The 21,716-nt window shown below is 40.8% G+C and overlaps 2 protein-coding genes across 2 annotated transcripts in view; one reads left to right on the top strand and one right to left on the bottom strand.

The window, feature by feature from the left end:
• Nucleotides 1–17,331, bottom strand: part of KIF4A (kinesin family member 4A) — a 121,558-nt gene extending 104,227 nt beyond the window's left edge. Inside the window, exons 1-7 of the mRNA XM_045996024.1 lie at nucleotides 17,285–17,331; nucleotides 16,809–16,949; nucleotides 16,584–16,698; nucleotides 13,133–13,323; nucleotides 11,682–11,774; nucleotides 8,397–8,563; nucleotides 7,866–7,960 (exon numbers count right to left, since the gene is read on the bottom strand). Of these exons, the coding sequence (XP_045851980.1) occupies nucleotides 7,866–7,960; nucleotides 8,397–8,563; nucleotides 11,682–11,774; nucleotides 13,133–13,323; nucleotides 16,584–16,698; nucleotides 16,809–16,928 (781 nt within the window). The 5' untranslated portion in view covers nucleotides 16,929–16,949; nucleotides 17,285–17,331. The remainder of the gene's footprint in view (nucleotides 1–7,865; nucleotides 7,961–8,396; nucleotides 8,564–11,681; nucleotides 11,775–13,132; nucleotides 13,324–16,583; nucleotides 16,699–16,808; nucleotides 16,950–17,284) is intronic.
• Nucleotides 17,332–17,392: 61 nt separating this feature from the next.
• PDZD11 (PDZ domain containing 11) lies at nucleotides 17,393–20,678 on the top strand. Its single transcript, XM_045996026.1, has 7 exons — nucleotides 17,393–17,560; nucleotides 18,076–18,175; nucleotides 18,605–18,688; nucleotides 19,127–19,183; nucleotides 19,476–19,574; nucleotides 19,807–19,867; nucleotides 20,022–20,678. The coding sequence occupies exons 2-7, from the start codon at nucleotides 18,089–18,091 to the stop codon at nucleotides 20,054–20,056; spliced, it is 423 nt and encodes a 140-aa protein (XP_045851982.1). The 5' UTR covers nucleotides 17,393–17,560; nucleotides 18,076–18,088; the 3' UTR covers nucleotides 20,057–20,678.
• Nucleotides 20,679–21,716: the final 1,038 nt, after the last annotated feature.

The following is a 21,716-nucleotide window of genomic DNA, read 5'->3' as shown; positions in this document are numbered from 1 at the left end:
CTATCTCACTTTATAACCAAAAACTAATTCAAGATAGATTACAGAACTATGTAAAAGCTAAAGGTATAAAGCTTCAAGCAGAGAACATAAGAGATTATCTTTATGACTTTGGGTAAGGGAAGATTTCATGGACAAGACTCCTAACACTTGTTAATGAAAAGAAATGGTAAACTGGATTTCATAAAAATTAAAATTTCTGCTCATCAAAAGACGTCAATAAAAAGACAGACAAGCCACAGGCTGTAAAAAAAATATTTATAACATGCATTCTCTGACACTTGAATCCAGAATATATAAAGAACTCCCACAAATCATCAATAAAAAGACAAATACTTCAATTTGTTAAACTGGGCAAAAGACTTGAATGGACACTTCAAAAAAGAAGATACACGAATAGGGACGCCTGGGTGGCTCAGTCGGTTAAGCTGCTGCCTTCAGCTCAGCTCACGATCCCAGGGTCCTGGGATCAAGTCCCGCATTGGGCTCCTTGCTCAGCAGGGAGCCTGCTTCTCTCTCCCCCTCTGCCTGCTTGTGTCCACGCTCTCTCTCTCTGACAAATAAATAAATAAATAAAATCTTTAAAAAAAGATGCATGAATAGATAGTACATGAAAAGAGGCTCAACAACGTCATCTTTGAAATACAAATTAAAACCATGATGAGATGCCATTTGACGCCCACTCTAATGTTTCTAAGACATCCTTTTTTATGTTTTTAAATTTTTAAAAAATATTTTATTTATTTATTTGACAGAAAGAGAGAGAGCAAGAGAGGGAACCCAAGCAGGTGGTGTGGGAGAGAGAGAAACAGGCTTCCCACTGAGCAGGGAGCCCAAGGCGGGGCTCGATCCCAGAACCCTGGGATCATGACCTGAGACAAAGGCAGACGCTTAACAACTGAGCCATCCAGGCGCCCCATAAGACAACTTTTCTTTTTAAAGATTTTATTTATTCATTTGAGAGAGAGAGAGAACAAATGGAGGGGTAGAAGGAGAGGGAAAAGCAGACTCTCCCCTTAGCAGGAAGCCCAGCATGGGACTCAATCCTGAGACTCAGAGATCATGACCTGAGCCAAAGGCAGATGCTTAACTGACTGAACCACCCAGGTATCCCGACAACATCTTCGAAGATATGATAAACTGGAACTCCCATACATTGCTGGGATATGAAATGATATAAACTACATTAGAGAACTATTAAGCACTTTCTTAAAAAGTTAAAAATACGTATTTACCTCCTCCACTCTGACGTATTTACCCAAGAGAAATGAAAACACATTAACAAAAAGATATGCACGTGAATGTTCAAGACAGCCTTATTCCTAATAGCCAAAACTCTAGCAATAACCCAAACTTTCATCTACAGGAGAATGGAAAAACAAGCAGTGGTGTAATCATATAATGGAATACAACTCAGCAACACAGAGGAATACATTATTAATCAAAGCAGGAACATAGATAAATCTAAAAAAAAACCAAAAAAACCCTAACTACATTATGCTAAACAAAAGAAGCTAGGAATATGAAAATTATATGATTCCATTAATAGAAGTCTAAGAACATGCAAAATTAATCTATGGTGACAGAAGTCAGAAAGAAAGTGGTTGCTTAAGGTGGAATATGGGTAGGGTGGATTGACTGGAAAGGGGTACAAGGGTACAAAAACTTTGTGGAGTAGATGGAAATTTCCTTCATATCATGTTTTAGGTGATAGTTACACCCAAACTGGATGATAAGTACATATACAACTATCAAGACTCAACAAACTGAACATTTAAAATACGTGAATTGGGGCGCCTGGGTGGCTCAGTGGGTTAAGGCCTCTGCCTTTGGCTCAGGTCACGATCCCAGGGTTCTGGGATCAAGCCCCACATCACGCTCTCTGCTCAGCAGGGAGCCTGCTTCCTCCCTCTCTCTCTGTCTGCCTCTCTGCCTACTTGTGATCTCTGTCTATCAAATAAATAAATAAATAAATCTTAAAAAAATAAAATAAAATACGTGAGTTTTATCGCATATATAATTCACCTCAAGAAAAAAGGAAAACACACCCATAAATATAAATGAAAAGATTACAAAGTTAAAAAATGAGACTGAGAAAAATATATGTAACATACATAACAAGGTATTAATATTTAAAATATATAGACAACCTCTAAAGTCAACTAAAAATACAACCTGAAAGAAAAAAATAAGCAAAGGGTATGAACAGACAGTTCACAGAAATGGAAAAAGAAATGGCCAATAACACGAAAAAATGCTCAGTTTCACAAGTAATTGGGGGAAATACAAATTTTTAAAAATAACAAACACGCAATGATCAAGATAGAAATAAGAAAGGTCAATAGTATCTAATATTTATCTAATATTGTCAACAGTACACGAAAATATTCTCATATAGTGTAGGTGGCATATATACCAGGACAGACATTTTAGAGAACAATATTTAGCAGTATTTAAAATCTCAAATGTGTATGCCATTCACCCTAACAATTCCTCTTCCCAGTATATAATCTAGAGAATACTTTCAGGTATATATCACATACAAGGCTATTGACTGAGGCATCATTTTGCAATAGGTAGAAACTGGACAATCTAAATGTCTTTCAAAACAGGAATAAATAAACAAGGTAGACTTGTACACTGTGGAATCCTATATAGCAGTCATAAAAATGATGCATTTATATAGAGGTACAAAAAAATTTTGAAGATATTATTTTTATAACATTTTGTTAAAGATTTTATTTATTTGTCACAGAGAGAAAAAGTACAAGCAGGCAGAGCGGCAGGCAGAGGGAGAGGGAGAAGCAGGCTCCCTGCTGAGCAGAGAGCCCGATGCGGGGCTCAAAACCAGGACCCTGGCATCATGACCTGAGCCAAAGGCAGATGCTTTAACCAATTGAGCCACCCAGGTACCCCTCAAAGATACATAATTAAAAGACAAAAGGAGTTAAAAAAATAATATGCAGATAATAGCATTTGTCTTTAAAAACAATAGGGAAATACCAGGTTTTAAAAAAATAGGCAGGTGAAAATGGTTACCCCTAGATTAGGATTGGGAGGGAAATAAAGGTGGGGGTAGGGAGTGGGGATGGGAGGCATGGTTTATCTTCATCTGCATTGCTTATGTTTTATATTAGCAATTTATTCATGTATTACTTGTGTCATTCAAAGGGAGTAAATTAATTAAACAATACCAAAATTTTAAAGGCATATAACAAATATATTACTACATGTACACGCACATTTATGTATAGAAAAATATCTGGTAATGATGCACACCAAACTTAATAGCCACAGTTAAACAAGAGCCTGCTTGGAAACTTAAAAGGAAGACATGGGGAATGAAGAGTCCACAGGAGGCTTGAAAAATCTCTGATATATTTCTGGAGATCTAGAAAGCCATGTGCATGCTCAGGAAAGACCTAAAAAGCCCTTATCTTGCACCCCTGGCTGACGCTGCGGCCCTGTTCAAGAAGTGAAGACTAGGATAGAGTTGTAGAGAGCCTGAGTGTTAGAGACAAGCCCTTACACATAACACAGAGCCCTAGGCAAATGCAGAAGAGTTACAGTTCAAGGCATTTAAAGAAGTCTGAGACAAATCAGTAGTTAACCACGAAAGTAACTAAGCATACACTTCTGAGACTGCACACTACAGAGAATTATAGAATTAGTTTGAGAAAGTCACTAAGCATACAAAAACAACAAGTTAGGTTTATTCTAGGAATATGAGATTGGTTTAACATCTAAAAATCAATTAATGCAATAAACCATACCAACAGAATAATGAACAAAAATAATGTGATCATGTCAATAGATGGTGAAAAAATCATCTGAAAAACTCATGATAAACACATTCAACAAACTAGGTATAGACAGAAATTCCTCATCCTGGTAGGGGCATCTACAAAAACTCCACAGCTAACCTCATACTTAATAGTAAAAGACTGAATGCTTTTTCCCTAAACTCAGGAATAAGACAACAATATCCATTCTCACCATTTCTATTCAACATTGTCCTGGAGGTTCTAGCCAGGGCAATTTGGCAAGAAAAGGAAATAAAGGCAGCCAGACCAGCAAGGAAGAAGGAAAAATATCTCTGTTACAGATGACATCCATTAAAAAACCTATTAGAACTGACAAACAGGTTCAGCAAGGTTGCAGACACAAGATCACCATACAAAGCTCAATAAACAATTGGAAAATGCAATTAAGAAAACAATTCCATTTACAACAGCATTGAGAAGAATAAACTATTTAGGAATAAATCTAACAAAAGAAGTGTAAAACCTAGACACTGAAAATTTAAAAAATTATTCAAATATATTCAAGGGGTCTAAATAAATGGAAAGACATTTGATTTTTGTGAATTGAAAGACTTAATATCAAGATGGCAATATTCCTAAATGAATCTACAGATTCAACACAACCCCTATGAAAATCCCAGCTGGCTTCTTTGCAGAAAATGACAAGCTGATCCTAACGTTCATATGGAAATGCAAGGGACCCAGAATAGCCAAAACAATCTTGAAAAAGAACAAAGTCAGAGCACTCACACTTCCTGATTTCACAACTTACTACAAAGCTACAGTAATCAAGACAGTGTAGTACTGGCGTAAGGATAGACATACAGATCAATGGAATAGAACTGAGAGTTCAACTACTTCTTGACAAAGATGCCAAGACAATTCAGCAGGGGGGAAAAGAGTCTTTTCAACAAATAATGTGGGGATAACTGATTATCTACATGTGAAAGACTGAACTTTGGACTGCCAGTTCACACCATATACAAAAATAAGTCAAAATGGAGCAAAGACTTAAATACAGCATCTAAAACCATAAAGCTCTTAGAAGAAAACAGAAGCATAAATCTTTCTGACCTTGGACTGGGCATTTTCCATAGATATGACACCAAACCCATAAGCAACCATAGAAAAAAATGGATGAATGGATTTCATCCAAATTTTTTCAATTGTGTGCTTCAAAGGATACCATTGCTAAGTGAAAACACAGCCCAAAGAATGGGAGAAAACATTTGCAAAGCATATACCTGATAAGGGGTTAGTATCCAGTATGTATGAAGAACATACATAAGTCAACCATAAAAAAATAAATAACTCAATTAAAAAATGGGCAAAGAATCTGAATGACCATTTTTCTAAAAAGATATACAGATTGCTGATAAGCACATAAAACAATGCTCAACATCATTAGCCACTGGGGAAATGTAAACCAAAACCACAACGAGGTATCACTTCACACACACTAGGATGGCTCCAAATAAAGACACAATAGAAGTAAGAATATGGAAAAATTAGAAAACTAATTTTAGAATTAGAATTCTAAGAACGCAATCCTGAGAATGTTAAAGTGGTACAGTTGCTGTGAAAAACAATCTGGTAGTTCCTCACAAAGCTAAACACAGAGTTACCATATGATCCAGCAATTCCACTCCTAGGTATGTACCTGAGAGAAATGAAAACTGACATCTACCAGAAAACTTGTGTGTCAATGCTCATGGCAGCAGTATTCCTAATAACCCAAAGTGGAAACAACCCAAATGTCCATCAGTGGATAAATAAATATATTTTAGTAAATACTGGTGATGAATGTGTAATAATAATATATTAATATTTTCATGTAGTAGAATATTGTTTGGCGATTAAAAGGCATGAACGCTGACACATGCTATATAACATGGATGAGCCTTGAAAACACTGTTAGAGTGAAAGAAGCCAGTCACAAAAGACCATATATTGTGTGACTAGATATGTTATGAAGTGTCTAGAACAGGCAAATCTGTAGAGACAGAAAGAGCATTAGTCATAGCTAGGTGGGGCTGGGGGTGCGGAAGGGAGGAGGTTGGGCAAAAATAGGGAATGACTGCTAATGCGTGTGGGTTTTCTTTATGGGTGACGAATATGTTCTAAAATCTACCATGGTGATAGTTACACAACTTTGTGGATATACTAAAAATTACCGAATTACACAGTTTTTTTAAAAGGGTGAATTTTATGGTATATTAGTTATATTTTAATTTAAAAAAGGCACTTAAAAGTTAGCATATGACCCAGCCAGTGATTATACAGTTAGGTGTATACCTAAAGGGAAATTAGAACATTTGTCTACACAAAAACTTATACACAGATGCTCACAGAGCAATATTCGAAAGAGCCAAATTGGATACAACTGATGAATGGACAAACAAAACATATGTCCATACAATGGAATATGATTCAGCAGTCAAAGGGAACAAACTGTTGCTACACACTACAACATGGATGATCCCTGAAAACCTTACACTAAGTGAAACAAACCAGTCACAAAAGACTGCATATTGTACGATCATACTTACATGAAGTACAGGTCACGGTTTCCTAGGGGCTGGCAATGTGGAGTGATTGCTAAATGGCATGGAGGGTGAGTTTCTTTTTGAGGGTGATAAACACGTTCAAAAGTTAGATTGTGGTGCTGGTTGCACAACTCTGAATATATCCATGGAAGTGTACAGTTTAAATGGGTGAATTTTATGGTATGTGAATTATATCTCAATAAAGATGTTAAAAAAACTCAGAACTGTAAACCTAAAAAAAGACAGAAGCACAAGAACCTTTAAAAATAGTATTAAGAAAGCTAAATCTCACAGTGCAAACATAGAACAAAAAGGGCACTTTCAAATACATTCAGAACAAAAAGCTGAATGAGCAAGAAATAGGTCTCTGCCCTGTGCCAACAGTATAATAATGATATGTGACAGAGGTAAAATTCCTCAATTACTATTTTTGCTCTTGCATTCTCAGTTCCCCAGAGGGAACTGCAGCCCAATATGAGTAAAAAGGTAGTAACTGAGAACTTGACTCCTTTAACAGGAGTTCAAATATCTTGGAGCAGACAAATTATAGCTAAGGAAGTGGAGTACACTTTCAAATGAGAATGCTGAAGCTATGTCAATGATCTTTGAGGAATCAAAGAGAAAGATGTTCCAGAAGACTAGGCAGATATAATTTCAATTTTCAAAAAAAAGAAAGAAGAAGAAGAAATTAATTCTATAAATTACGGACTAGTAAGTTTGCTATACGTCTTCTAGACTATTAGGGGATGGATGATTACAGGGATGGCTTGCAAGAACCTAGAAATGGAAGAAAAAGCACTAGAAGCCAGCTTGAAGTCACTAAGAAGAAGTCAATTTAGTTTAATCCTTATTTCTTTTTTGTCATGTCTCTAAACTGGTAGCTAAGAGAAATATGGCAGACTTTGTATATCTGAACTTTAGCAAGGCATATGGCAAAATCTCTGACAAGATCCTTAAGCACAAAATCAAGAAATAGGGGCTGGTTGTTAATTTTTGTTAGATAGATTAATAATCACTTGAAAGATCATTCCCAAAGCATGCAGATCACCAGGCCCCAACATGCTGGACTAAGTTCTCTAACAGCATACACCGTGGGGTTCTTCTAGCCTTAGGAGTTTCATCATGTATATCCAATAGCTTAAATGAAGATATGGAGAACATGCTGATGAGGTTTGTAAGTGACAATATCTGAAAAGGACAGTGAATACTTGAGATGACAGAATCAGGAGACCAATTTTAACCATAAGTAGTTGGGGATAAAACCAAACCAAACCAAACCAAAACTAAAACTTGCCTGGACCAGATGAAATCAAACCAAGGGCCAGATCCAAATCTCAGACCTAAATTAGAAAATGAGTGCAAGGGAAAGAAAGAGGTTTTCACTATTTCTAATATTAGCCTTGAACTTGAATTGTAGCTACTGTTATAAAATAACCCGAAATATTTCAGTCAAGACACTAACAATACAGGAAGAGTACTGGAAGTTTTCATCTACAACAGTGGCCTTAATTTTTCTCACCCTCTTTCAGACGGTCCCCTTCAGCCTTGGTTTTCTTCTGTCTTTCTGATCCAGCAAGGTCTACGAGATGCAGCTTGGAGCGAAAGCTGCTACTCCTGTGATGACAAGAAGACACCAATGAAATGGTTAGGGTCAAAGCTGACTTGCTGGCTCTGGTTTTCTTTCAAACCAGTCAAAATGGCTCCACTGGTTACCAGTGCTCAGGGTACTGATGTGTGATGATTCATCAAATGCACTTAAGAAGCAACTTACTATTCAACCTTGGTAGAACTACCGTTAACAATCTTGACTCTTTGGGGCACCTGGGTGGCTCAGTGGGTTAAAGCCTCTGCCTTCAGCTCAGGTCATGATCCCAGGGTCCTGGGATCGAGCCCCACATCGGACTCTCTGCTCTGGGGGAGCCTGCTTCCTCCTCTCTCTCTCTCTCTGCCTGCCTCTCTGCCTAGTTGTGATTTCTCTCTGTCAAATAAATAAAACAAAAAAACAAAAAAAAAACAATCTTGACTCTTTAAACTGCGAACAGCAACTTACTTGTCACTCTTCTTTCTTTGCTCTATGGAGATCGTAAAGATGGCATGAGATCGGGATGACTGGGAGTTCATTGCTGTGGAGGCCACGGTCCTACAGTTGTTGCCCTGTTCCAAACAGGAAACAGTATCCAGAGCAACTACAACAGTCTTTTCAGTGAGTCCCACAATCTAATTCAAAGAAAGAAAAAAATGCCCTTATGATTCTGTTTTACATACTTCACCAGAGATAGAAGGACCAGCAGGTTAAAAAATAATGCTTTGATGTTCCAACAGAACCTCAGCAAACACAACAGTTGTGGTGATGAGGACTGTTTTAACCAGCAGCTCTGGGATGACTGTAAACCATAGTCTCTCATCTCCCCTCAGGATTTCCAAAACAAGGGTACCAGACAACACTGGAGCTGGAAGAGATCTTTGTATCTTAGGATAGAGCAACGGATAGGTGCCTTCTGGGGAGCCCCCAAGTGAAGGTAAGCTTTGGCCTCAAGAACAGCAAAGGCAATGCAAATACGGTATTTCTCTTTGCTACTTTCTCCACGTGACCCTATGCCCCTCCCTATAACTCTGACTGGTTTTAGACATTTTCACTAGGGGAAACAGTGGGAAAACAGGGTCCTAGGCTTGGTACTGTATCTACCTGAGAGAATTTGTACACGTTAAAATCTCTTGGAGCCTCTGGAGATTGAACTAGATGATTATGAAGCCCCTGCAAGCCCAAATATGCTATTGTTTTATTACTCCCTAGCTCCCAGATCTACATCTGTGGCCCTGATTTCTGGTCCTTCATTTCTTTTTTTTTTTTTTAAAGATTTTATTTATTTATTTGACAAACAGAGATCACAAGTAGACAGAGAGGAAGGCAGAGAGAGAGGAGGAAGCATGCCTCCGCTGAGCAGAGAGTCCGATGTGGGGCTTGATCCCAGGACCCTGGGATCAGGACCTGAGCCGAAGGGAGAGGCTTTAACCCACTGAGCCACCCAGGCGCCCCTGGTCCTTCATTTCTAATTGCCTGCCACTCACACTTGTAAAATAGTGAATTATAAACCAAAACTTCCTTCCACCAGCACCGATTCTCTTCACTTCTATTACTCTATGCTCAAAACCTCAGATTCACCCTCCTCTCCTCCCACTTCTCCGTACCTCATCTATCTCCCAATCCTAGCCATTTTTCTTTTGAATCCATTGCTTCCTTTTCCTTTCCACATCCACCTGCCTCGTCCTTCAAGCCTTACTTCTTATTTCATGCCTGAAGAATAAGGCAAAGTTTCTCCAACAGGCCTTCCTCACCCTAGTCTGTCTTCTTTTCAAGCCACTTCTGTTTAGTCTCCCTAAAATCCTGCCAATGAAAATGTCACCAAATCACTAAGTTCTGTGCTAGACAATGAGGATCCGAGAGATTTTAAGACACTCTCCTAACCTCCAGGAGCTAACACAGTTGGAGAGATATACGCATAAGGTAAAAACTTGTAAAAGTAGCCAGAGCTGTCTCACTTATATACTGTCTACAGGGATGGAACACATGAAGATTTAGCCTCGCTTCATAATCTGGTCCTAACACATCTGTTACTTCTCAACCCAAGGCCTCGAATCCAGACAGACTGGGCTAGTCTTACCACCCTAAGGAGTGTATTTTCTGCTTAAGCTACTCCTTACTACAAGAATACCCTTACTTTTTTTCTCTCTACTTATATTCCATCTATCCCACCTGAAGAGTGGTTAACAAACTTGTCCTTACCCACCCCAATTTAAATCAAAAGCGCACACTTTGTATTGAAAATTGTACCTCAAAGAATGCTTGGGATTTAATTCCTGCTTTGGCATGGGACATATAATAAAAGATCTTGGAACTGGGTCAAGACCTGGCTCAGTACCAACATTCGTTCTGGTGATAGCATGCACTTTGTCCAGGTTTCTTATCCCCACTATCCAAATCATCTTCCTGTATTCCAAGTGTATCAGACTTTTTAAAAAAAGATTTTATTTATACTTGAGAGAGAGGGAGGGAGAAGCAGACTCACCACTGAGCAAAGAGCCCAACATGCGGCTCAAACCCAGGACCCTGGGATCATGACCTGAGCTGAAGGCAGATACTTAACTGACTGAGCCGCCCAGGTGCCCCTATCAGGCTTTCAAAATAGGTCGGATCCTTCAAGTCTTGCTTTTAATACCTGGCTAATGTCTTAACCCAGAAGGAAAAAAAAAAACATCAGAAGTACATCTGCTCCTCATGTATCTGTACCCTAAATCTTCATCTTTCCGTGCAGTGAAGGGTGGAAGGGTAATAAGATAAGACACTATTTGACCAAGTTTTCCCAACTATATAAACTACTCCCATCCACTTCCAGCCTTGGATTCTCTTCCTGAATACTTGAGCTGGAGCTAGACCCAAACTCTGCCTGTTTTCAATACTGGCTTCTGGATTTGGTCCACTCCCATATACAAAACTCCCAAACTTCCCTCAAATTTTCTGTTCAGCCATAGCTCCTCATCCTGCACCTAAACCATATGACTGAAGCCTATGTAAGTGATCTCTTCTTCCTGTGGTACTTATGGATTTAAAATGTTTTATATTATTTAATTTCTTTCTTTTAAATATCATCCCAAAGCCTAGCATAATGTCTCTTATAGTGCTGGCCCCACAGAATTTTCTGTGACCATGGAGATGGTCCGTATCTGTGCTGTCCTATAGTAGCCACGTGTAGCTATTGGGCACTTGACAATATTGGGCTAGTGTGACAAAGGGACTGAATTTTAAATTTCATCATATCTTAGTTCACTTAAGTTTAAATAGCCATTTGTGGCTAGTGGCTATTATAATGAATAGCCCAGGCTTGGAACTGTGTAAATAATTAATTAATATTTAGTTGGTAACAGGTAACAGGAAGATGACAAAACTTCCTTCTCCACAAAAGCTCCCATCTAGGAATTCTAGACTAACAAAGGAAATCAGGATCACACAAAATCTCAAAGACTGAGATGTCAGCAGCAGTTTAAAACCACAGTGGCAAGGGGCACCTGGGTGGCTCAGTGGGTTAAGCCTCTGCCTTCGGCTCAGGTCATGATCTCAGGGTCCTGGGATCGAGCCCCACATCGGACTCTCTGCTCAGCGGGGGCATGCTTCCTCCCCTCTCTCTCTCTGCCTGCCTCTCTGCCTACATGTGATCTCTCTCTCTCTGTCAAATAAATGGGTAAAATCTTTAAAAAAAAAACCACAGTGGCAAATAAAAGGGATGTGAACTGCAGTAGCCAACATTTTTCAGTAACAACAAATGAGAGACAAACACACCTTTATGCCTTCTTTGGGATCCTCTCGTATATTTATTTGAGAGGCTTTCTCACGAGATGGGCATAGAAGATCCAAGATTTCTTCATTGTAAATCTGGTATTGTTAAAAATAAAGTGGTAAAAACAAGATGTTAACACTGGTAATCTGAGGGTGGTGGGATCATAGGTGATTTTTAAAATTCTTTATGACTTTCTGTATTAAAAAATTTTTACAACATATTATTTTCATAGTTAAGAAAAGGCCTTTAATCTCACATGTAACTATTTGATACTTACAAGAATGAATACACATATTCATCGTAACAAAAGTGAGACTGCTCTCTCAAGACAGTTTCTTGGGAATAGCAGACACAGTGAAAAGTTACACAAATGACCAAATTCAGTTCTTTGACAGTACCATAACATCATCACCTTTCCTGATTTTGTTACAGCGTTTAAGTAACGGGTCCTTAGTGGATGGTGGAAATGGGAAGCACACAGGAGAAGTGGCAACCAATATTTCAACAACCAGAACTTTCAGCATTTACAACAGTGTTTAGTACACAGCAAGCACCACATTTGTTTGCTATTATTGTTGCTGCTGCAATTTAACATACCAGGTTCTTCAGTAATTTTTACATTTGATTACCTGACCACAACTGGGTTAATCAAGAGATTCAAGAAGGCTAAATCTAAAAGATGTTTAACTCCCAGGCTTCCAACTCTACACCTCCAATACCCATTAATGTATTAAGATTCAACTCCAGGATGAAGTATTCACATACAATATATGATTTCATGCTTATATAAGTTTAATCATTGCTTTTCAAAGATATCACTGCTATGGAACCAATCCCCAGAACCATAAATTTCCTGAACATGTGTCTGAGGTCACGAAATTAGACATAACTGGCCAATCCAGTTGTATAGTGATATTCACTAGAATGAAAACCCCAGAAGGGTAGGGATTTTTATGTTTTGTTCACGGATTGATCCCAAGTATGGAGAAAAGGCCCTGTAACACAGTAGGTATTCAGTAACATCTGTTGAACAAACACATTCTATCACACAGCTCAATACTTCACCCAATTTCTCTAACATTCTTCCTGAAGTAGAAGCATTATCACTTAGGCCTCAAAACAGTAAAGGGAAATCAAATATTTTTCTGCAGACTCTACAGAGAATCAGCAGCAGAGGCCAAATTGGAATTAAAGAACTCCTATCATCTTTTTATGCGGCAATGCCAACTCCTCTAACAATCAGATTAAACAGACTATTCTGACAAAAAAAGAACTGGGCGGGAGCCAGCTCCAACTGAGCCAGTAAATTTTCTCTATCAATTTATTAAAATGTACTTTACTAAAAATGCAATTTACTAATTTGAGTCATGCCAGGAAAAAACTTGATTTGGATTTATTTTTTTCTACCCAAAGATACACTTGAATTCAGTATAATTAAAGATAAATCATTTACCTCCAAGTACGACACTTTCAGAGTAAATTCGATGTCACTCTTTTTATCAATTTCTTTGAAGAGCAATTGTATTACCCTTGGGATGACCCCAACTGTTGGTTCATTCTCTTGCTCTGCAGTATATGCACCTCCCATTGAATAGGTTTTTCCAGAGCCAGTCTGCCCATAGGCCAGGACGGTTGCATTGTATCCTGGCAAAATAGAAGTCACAAGCATAGTAGTGCTCAAATATTTTCATCCAATTAACAAATACCATTTCCTTCAGCAATTACTTGCAACAAAATTGAGACTGCTCCCTTGAGACAGAGGTCTCTTCGGAATAGCAGACACAGAGTAAACTTATATGCGTGTCAGGATATTTTGTATTAGTCCAAACCAGCAAAGGAGAAAAACACCAGCCCCAGAATGTGTGCCCCTCTTCATTGCCCTTAAAAGCTAAGAAGTCGAAAGGTATGACTGAGATAATGAAGGTGGCCGATTCACTGCCAAGAAGCCATTCAGAGCTTTCCAATTCTACTTTTAGCCATGTTGAATTATGGGAACTAAATGAAAGTCTTAGAAGGTTCATAAATATAAGGGATTCCAATGTATGTGTTTTTGATGACCAGTCTTCACCTGAAAAGTCACCAAAGTTGATTTTTATAATCAATGAAAGCATCCACTCCTTATCTAAACCCTCAGATTGCATCTGGACCATATATATCAGGCTCCTTGGCCTTTTTTTTCCTTTTTAAAAGAACTTGTTTGTCTAAATGAAGACCTTCCTTGATATTCTGAAAGATCATAAGATGTTCCATTAAGATTTTCACTGTAATAAATAGCTAGTATTACCTCGCATGACCATGGGACAAAAGGATAACATTCTACAATGTTCTACAATACCACAGATATGTATATATAGTAATAACTGGGGAAACCAAGTTGCAGTACTTTCCCCAAAATATTCAGGACTCTCTGGTATTGGGAATTCAGAGTACAGGAGGATGATGTTGAGCTGACTGAAAAATATTGGCTTCGTATTTGCAACTGAGAGCAATGTTAACCAAACATATATATTGGCATCACTATCTACTTTATATTGCCTCTAAAGACTATAATTTAATTCTCACAGATTCCCAAGTTAAGATAAAAGTATAGAACTATAGTACTCTTACTAAGCTGTAAAGCAAGATTCTGAGGAAGATGACCAGATAATGAAGGGTCTGGAAACCATACTGTTTCCAGAACAGCTAATGGAAAGAGGGGTGGTTTATTAGAAGAAACTTGAGCAAATCACATAATTGTCTTCTTTCTTAAAATTTTTAATAAACATATAATGTATTATTAGCCCCAGGGGTACAGGTCCGTGAATCTCCATGTTTACACACTTCACAGCACTCACCATAGCACATACCCTCCCCAGTGTCCATAACCCCACCACCCACCCCCCAGCAACCCTCAGTTTGTTTGTGAGATTAAGAGTCTCTTATGGTTTGTCTCCCTCCTGATCCCATCTTATTTCATTTATTCCTTTCCTACCCCCTAAGCCACCCACGTTGCATCTCCACGTCCTCATATCAGGGAGATCATATGATAGCTGTCTTTCTCCAATGGACTTATTTCACATAATTGTCTTCTACATGCGTAAATAGGAAAAAGATTAACTTTATAGTGGAGAAGCCTGGCAGATAACACCATAATTGAATAATCAAAATGAACATCAGCAGTAATGAAACAAATCATCAATGTGCTGCCCGACAGGATTCAATAGGAAGAACACAGCACCACTTCTGTGATATTCCTGCTACAGATATACAACCTGAATTCAGTCATAAATAAACATCAGACAGACCAAAAATGGTAAAGAGTTTACAAAACAACCGGCCTGTGATCTTCAAGAATCAGGATCACAAAATTAGAAAAAAAAATAAAGAGAGACTGAAAGCACTTTAGAATGAAAAAGACTAGATTGAGACAGTACAACTAAATACAAGTGCTTTTGAACGAGATCCTTTTACTCTAAAGGACATTATTGGGACAAGTGGTAAAATGTGAAACTGAATGAAGTCTGAGGACTAGATGGTAGTAATGCAGCAATGCTAATTTCATCATTTTGATGCTTATATTGTAGTTATGTAGGAGGAAGCCCTTGATTGTAGCAAATATACACTGAAGTATTTAGGGGGCATCAGGTCAACACTTCATCTCAAATGATTCAGGAAAAAAAAGTTCTTTATGCTGTTCTTGCAACATTTCTCTAAGTTTGACATTATTGCTTTAATATTTTAAAAATGTGAAGCGAAGTGTTCAGTGTCCTCTGAGCCACAACATCATTTAAAAAAGTGGAAAAATATGTGAATTTGCCTAGAGGGATGAACTAACATCATGGGCCGAAATTATAGGGAAGCAAATTTCATCTCAATATAATCTAGTGCAACTGGAGTTGTCCAAAATCCAAACAATGGGACCACTTTGTGAGTCAGTGAGTTCCGTATCAGAAATAAAATTTAAATGGACACTGGAAGTTCACTTAGAGAAATTTCTGGAAAGCATTTTTCCTTGGATACAAAGTAAGACTACATGATGTACAAATGTGCCTTTCATCTTTAAGGGACAGGTGTGAAGTGGTTTAACTTCTTTTACATAGACCTCTGCTTTGAATCCTGAATAACCTCTGTACTGGAATAATAATAATTAAACACCCCTCAGACGCTGCTCCCTTCTTTAGAACCCTGCTTTCGTGCTGTGGTCTTCAACAACACTAAAGTCTTAGCTTCTTCAATAAAGATTATTAACTGGTCAGAGGACTCAGGCACTTTAGGACATAGCCTTCTTCACCTAAAGGAATTCCATTCATCATGCAAGATCTCTCTCAAAGATACCCTGTGCTGTTAAATTCACCCCTAATCTCCCACACAGAGTTAGTGTCATCCTTTTGGTTTTCAAAACACATTGAAAGCAGTGCTACTTCTATAGCAGCACTGATTCTATTGCGTATTTTTAACTCTTAGGTTAAAATAGGTTAAAAGTTTAAAATGTTTTATGTATTTAAAATTACGTAGGTAGTCATCTACTTCCACTCCTACTCCTGGACTTTGAACTCTTCCAGGGCCTGAAAGCTATATAATTTTTCTCTGAATCCTCAACAGGCTTCAGAGTACCTGGGCCTTAAGTAGGTCGGTAAATGATCATCTTCAGCACCCATGAAAGAGCTTAGAATCTAATGAAGTTCCAGGACAAACAAAAATATATATACAAGTCAAAGATGGGCAGAACCACGGAAAGCAAATACAGTAGAAAACTAGCACCAAGGGTACAGACTTTCACAAATGATACTGAGTTGGTTCCTAGGCTGCGGGCTTTTTGAAGGCAGGGCTCACGTTTCATCCATTCCTCTATTTGCAGCACCCATGTACCATGGCTGACACAAAATATACGCTCGAGAACCGGTGGAAGAATCAAATAGCCTCACCTTTAAATATGCCTTTTATGAGTGGTGCTACTGCTGTATTGAAGACTTCTTCCTGTTCCGTAGAAGGGTCAAACACAAAATCGTAGGTAAAGGATTTGTCAGTACCAACCACCACCTAGAGAAGGCAAGGGACAAGGAGTAAGAAAAATGCAAGGCGAGACCACGCCCCTCACTGCCATTTGGCCGCAGCTGTTCAGAGGCAGGCCCAGGACTCTTCCTACGCACCTGAGGTTCCCCGGGTACGAAGGAAAGGCACATCTGGCAGCCCTCACTAATCTCTTTGGGGACCAGAGGACGACATCGGAGTGCCACTCTTACAGGAATTCCCTTCACCTCTTCCTTCATGATCCTACCGCAGCACCGTCTCTGCGCAGGGGGGAAAAGAAAAGACACTTGCTGATGAATCTTGGTAGGTCGGGAGGGGTGGGAGTTGCTGCCCGCCTTGAAGGGTGGGATGAGTTATGGAACTCGACAGTAGCGGTGGCAGCCTCCCCGTCCCCAGCGGGATCGCTGCCTGCGGAGAGTCACTGACCCTCAGACTTGGCCACGACCGGACAGCCCGTCAGTCCCACGCTCTGAAGAAAGAGAAGTGAAGTCTGAAATGAAAAAGAAAGCCCCCAGCGGAGATGTCGACAAAGAACCTAAGCCCCAGCGTACCGAGAAAGGCAGATCCTGAGCTAAGGTGTGCCCCCTTAACTCACCAAACTAAATGTCCCTTTCCCGGTCTCCCGCCGCCCTGTCCCGACCAGAGCTTTAACCGCCAAGTTTCAAATCAGTCCCTGAGGCGCCAGCCAATCGGAGCGCAGACAGATTGCGGGACAAGCACGCACGTCGGCGCGCGCAGGAAGACGCGTTGGGAAGGGGAGGACCTTCGCGCCGCACCCTGAACCCGCCCCTTCCGACGCACCCGAGCATCCACTTCCGGTTTCCACACTGGATCGGCGGTAAGCAGCTCCTGAGGTTCCTGAGGCCTGCGGGTAGGTGAGGTGGTCTGGCGTGTACCGCGGCATATGCGTGGGACTCCAGCGGAATGCGGGGCGGGGACCTGGAGGATGGCTGGCGGTGGAGGAGGGGTCATTTTGAGGACCCCCACCATTACTGATTACGACTACGGGATGTGGGGCGGTGCCGAGTCCCTATGGATAGTTGGAGGCAGCCCTCCTTTGGACTTCGAAAATTAGACGCTCCTGATTTCCCCTTCTCTGGAATGAATGCGGTAACATCTATTTTTCAGGATTGTTGTGAGAAAGGAGGTCATCTCTATGGAGTAACCAGCAGGTTGCTTGGCATCCACATGTTCAGCAAAGTTAATTGTTTTCTTTCGTCTTTTTTCTTCTTTCTCTCTCTCAGTCTCTGTCACCAGGAAGTGGGCTGAGCCCATAGACCGATACCCTTGGGGTGGAGTGGAGTTGTTTTTTGAAACTTGCTGGACTGCTGACCCTTTTGAACCGTTTTTTTTGTCAGCTTTGATTCACCCTTCCTTCCATTCCAGGGCCTTGCTGGAGATGGACAGCCGAATTCCTTATGATGACTACCCCGTGGTTTTCCTGCCTGCCTATGAGAATCCCCCAGCATGGATTCCGCCTCATGAGGTGGGAATGCTTGAGGAGGGGATTCATCCCTGTGGGCATGAGATGGTATATGAAAGGTAGAATGGCAGGGTTAGAAATCTCAATAGAGGGTGAATTCTAGCCAACCCAGAAGTTGGATTCTGAACAACTGGGCCCATTGGGATTCTAATGGTATCCTCCTGCCAGAGTCCATTCACAACAGAGAATTCTGGAAATTCAGAGCCCTAGTTTCTATTCTCTCAGGATAAAGAGGTGGGGGAGCTACTGGGCTGCTAACATTTCCCCCTGCTATCCACCTCCCCATTTGGGCAGTGTTAGCTGTTCTGCTTACAACTAAGTTCATAGCCACACGTTTTCCTGACTTCAAGGTGATATATTTTTAGTCCAGATGAAGGTGTGTATAAAATCTAAGGCTGGTAGTCAGATTTCTGGGGTTTCTGTGTCTTGCAGAGGGTGTATCACCCAGACTACAACAATGAGTTGACCCAGTTTCTGCCCCGAATTGTCACACTGAAGAAGCCCCCTGGAGCTCAGGTGAGCCTATGGAACAATTGTGCCTTTTTTGTTTTTAAAGATTTTATTTATTTATTTGAGAGAGAGAGAGAGAGCACACGCACAGGTGGGGGGAGTGCAGAGGGAGAAAGAGAAAGAGATTCCCTGCTGAGGACCCTGAGATCATGACCTGAGCCAAAGGCAGATGCTTAACCGACTGAGTCACCCAGGTGCCCTGGAACAATTGTGTCTTATTCCAGGCTAGCTTTGTACCAGGCCCAGAAGTTTACAGTGGTTGAGGGGATGGATGGCAAAGCAGGTAGGAAGGTAAGGAAACTTTAATGGGCAGAAAATCTGAGCTACCACTTCCATAATTTCTGACTTCTCTCTGAGGAACACATAAGCCAGGCTGGCATACAGTGATGCTGTTAGATGTTCTTATGTGCATGACCTATATTGATCTGTGCTCTTGTCTTACAGTTGGGATTTAATATCCGAGGAGGAAAGGCCTCCCAGCTAGGAATCTTTATCTCCAAGGTATGTGGGCCTGATAGGCAATATGGATTGCTCATTCCCTTTGTTTAATTACCAGATTGCAGAACCCTAGTGTCCAAAGGCCTGGGAGGAGAATGATACAGTAGACCTACAGAAGGGGCATCATGGGGACACGCTTTCCCATGTAAAACTTCTCACCTGGCAAACCATCTGTTTCTTTACATTGTCTCACACACATGCACGCTAGCACCTTACATTTGAATAGCACTTAATTTCACTTACAGCCTTTGAAATTCTCTCACCTCAAACTCATGTATTCTCTCCTTGCCAACAGGTTATTCCTGACTCGGATGCACATCGGGCAGGACTTCAGGAAGGGGACCAAGTCCTAGCTGTGAATGATGTGGATTTCCAAGACATTGAACACAGCAAGGTGAGCACAGCATCTGGGCTTTGGTGAAGTGAGAAGTCATCCCCGGTAGGAAAGGTTGGACAGGATTAGCATAGTCTCTAACTTGATAAGGAGGAGTCTCCAATGAGGAAGTCCATTAGGAAGAAGCAGCTAGTAGTGACCCGGAAGATTGGAGTAGCAAATGATTTTCCTCTTGTTATGATACTGTCCTGGATCGGATCTTCATTTGTATAAGCTGCTGTGTTCCTTCCAGGCTGTTGAGATCCTGAAGACAGCCCGTGAGATCAGCATGCGTGTCCGCTTCTTTCCCTACAGTAAGTGTCACTGTTTACCTGGGAGGGCCCTGGGTAGGAACTCTTTAAATACGGATTACTAAGGCCATGCCACCAAGCTGGGGATGGGGAACTAGGAGCACAGGCCTGAAAGTAACCCGTTCTTGTCTTCCTTTTCTTTTCTCCTTTTCCCCAGATTATCATCGTCAGAAAGAGAGAACTGTACACTAGAGAGTTGCGCCCATAACCCTCCACATGGAATCTTCTAGGACAAGCTGGGTAGACCTCAGGGAAGCCTCTTGGGAAACTCTATTCTCAGCCCCACCCTGGCAGAGGGGAGTGGGGAGGCTTGGGACACAGTGAGGCCCTGCCACCAAGCCATCTAGCCAACTGCATTACCTAGACTGTTCTGTACTTCTTGTTCCCTCGTTCTGTAGGTGGGCTTCATTCCCTGAAACGGGAAGAATGGAAATCTCTAGATATAGCTTGTGGAGAGCCCGGCTAGAAAAGGCAACTGACATTTATTGGGGACCACGTGCTAGACAACTGCATGTGTCATACCGTGTTCACTAGAGTCTAGAAATCAATAGAAGAAAGAATCTTGAGGCAATTGATGTTTATTGACTACCGCGTGCTAACCAACTACACATTTGCCCTCTCATTTTCATCAGAGTCTAGAAATCAGTAGCGAAGAGAATCCTGGGGGCCTTCCATCTCATCCCATTGTTGTACTACCTGTCTCAGACCCTCCAGAGACTCCCTGGGATTGTTTTTCCCCATCTCCCTCCTCCTATCCTCTTCTCTCCCTTGCCCTCCCGCCCTCCAAAGTAAAAGGCAATGCTGAGCAAATGTCGGTGTGACTTTTGGATGATACTGACTGGGTTTTAAATGCTCTTGAGGCAAAAACAAAAGCTCTTCCAAAGAGAGGAGCCAGTGGGAAGTACCAGCACAACTGTGTCTGGCCAGTCCATCAGGAAGGTGCAGGAACCTTCCCTTCAGTGTAACTGAGGAATGGTGTAGGGTGAGGTGAGTACTGGAAGAAACAGGGCCCCTTCCCTCATGAACTTTGGGCTTTTCTTTGCAGGGATGTGGTATTAAGATAATCGTCTTCTTCCTCAGGATCTTTGATCTAGAACACAAATGAAGGGAGAGGCTTAGAGGCATTCCTTTCAGGGACAGCAGTAGGAAATTGGTTCCCAATTTCCAACTTGTAGGCTGAGTGGTACTATTGACTTCCCTCCTTTTCTCCACTCCAACACCCACATAACCTGCCACCGTCTTAGTTACCAGTTCATTGTTAGTGATTCCAGGCCACACTTTATGCCATTTCCATTGGCATCTTTAAAATACCCATTCAGAACAGAAAGGTTTCTAATGAGGTATGGGGTGAAGTCCTCCCATGATGAAAGTCCCCAGTTTGCCGTGAAAGAATCCTAGGAAGCTTAAATGTGTATTTCCATGCCCTGGCCCTGGAGAGTGATTCTGTTGTTCTGGGGTGGAACCTGGGAATCTGCATTTTTAAAAAAGTCTTCAAATGTGGGAAACCATTCTAAATAGTATATGGCTATGAGTAAGTTTTGGCTGTCTCTATAAATCCCATCTCAGCTTTACTACTTGCTACTGGCAGGTAGCAATGTCTTTGGGAGTGGAGCTGGAGGCAGTCTCTGATTCCTTGGGAAATTAGCCGCCCGCCCCCAGTGGCCATCTGAAAAACTGGAGGCTGAGACTTGCCCAAAGGCCTGTTGGCTGAGTGGGCTGAATGTCAAGGTCAAGTACTCTGCCTGCGGTTAACAGGTTTAAAAACAACTCGTCTAAGAACTGTGATAGACATGGTAAAAAGTCCCAGCTAGGTGCCATGGGCCTGAGAGGCAGAAAGCCTCCTGTGCTAAAT

This window comes from Meles meles, chromosome X (genome assembly GCF_922984935.1).
Source record: "Meles meles chromosome X, mMelMel3.1 paternal haplotype, whole genome shotgun sequence".
NCBI classification, from domain to species: Eukaryota; Metazoa; Chordata; class Mammalia; order Carnivora; family Mustelidae; genus Meles; species Meles meles.
Note: the sequence above shows the minus strand (reverse complement) of the source record. Positions and strands in the feature narration are given on the sequence as shown.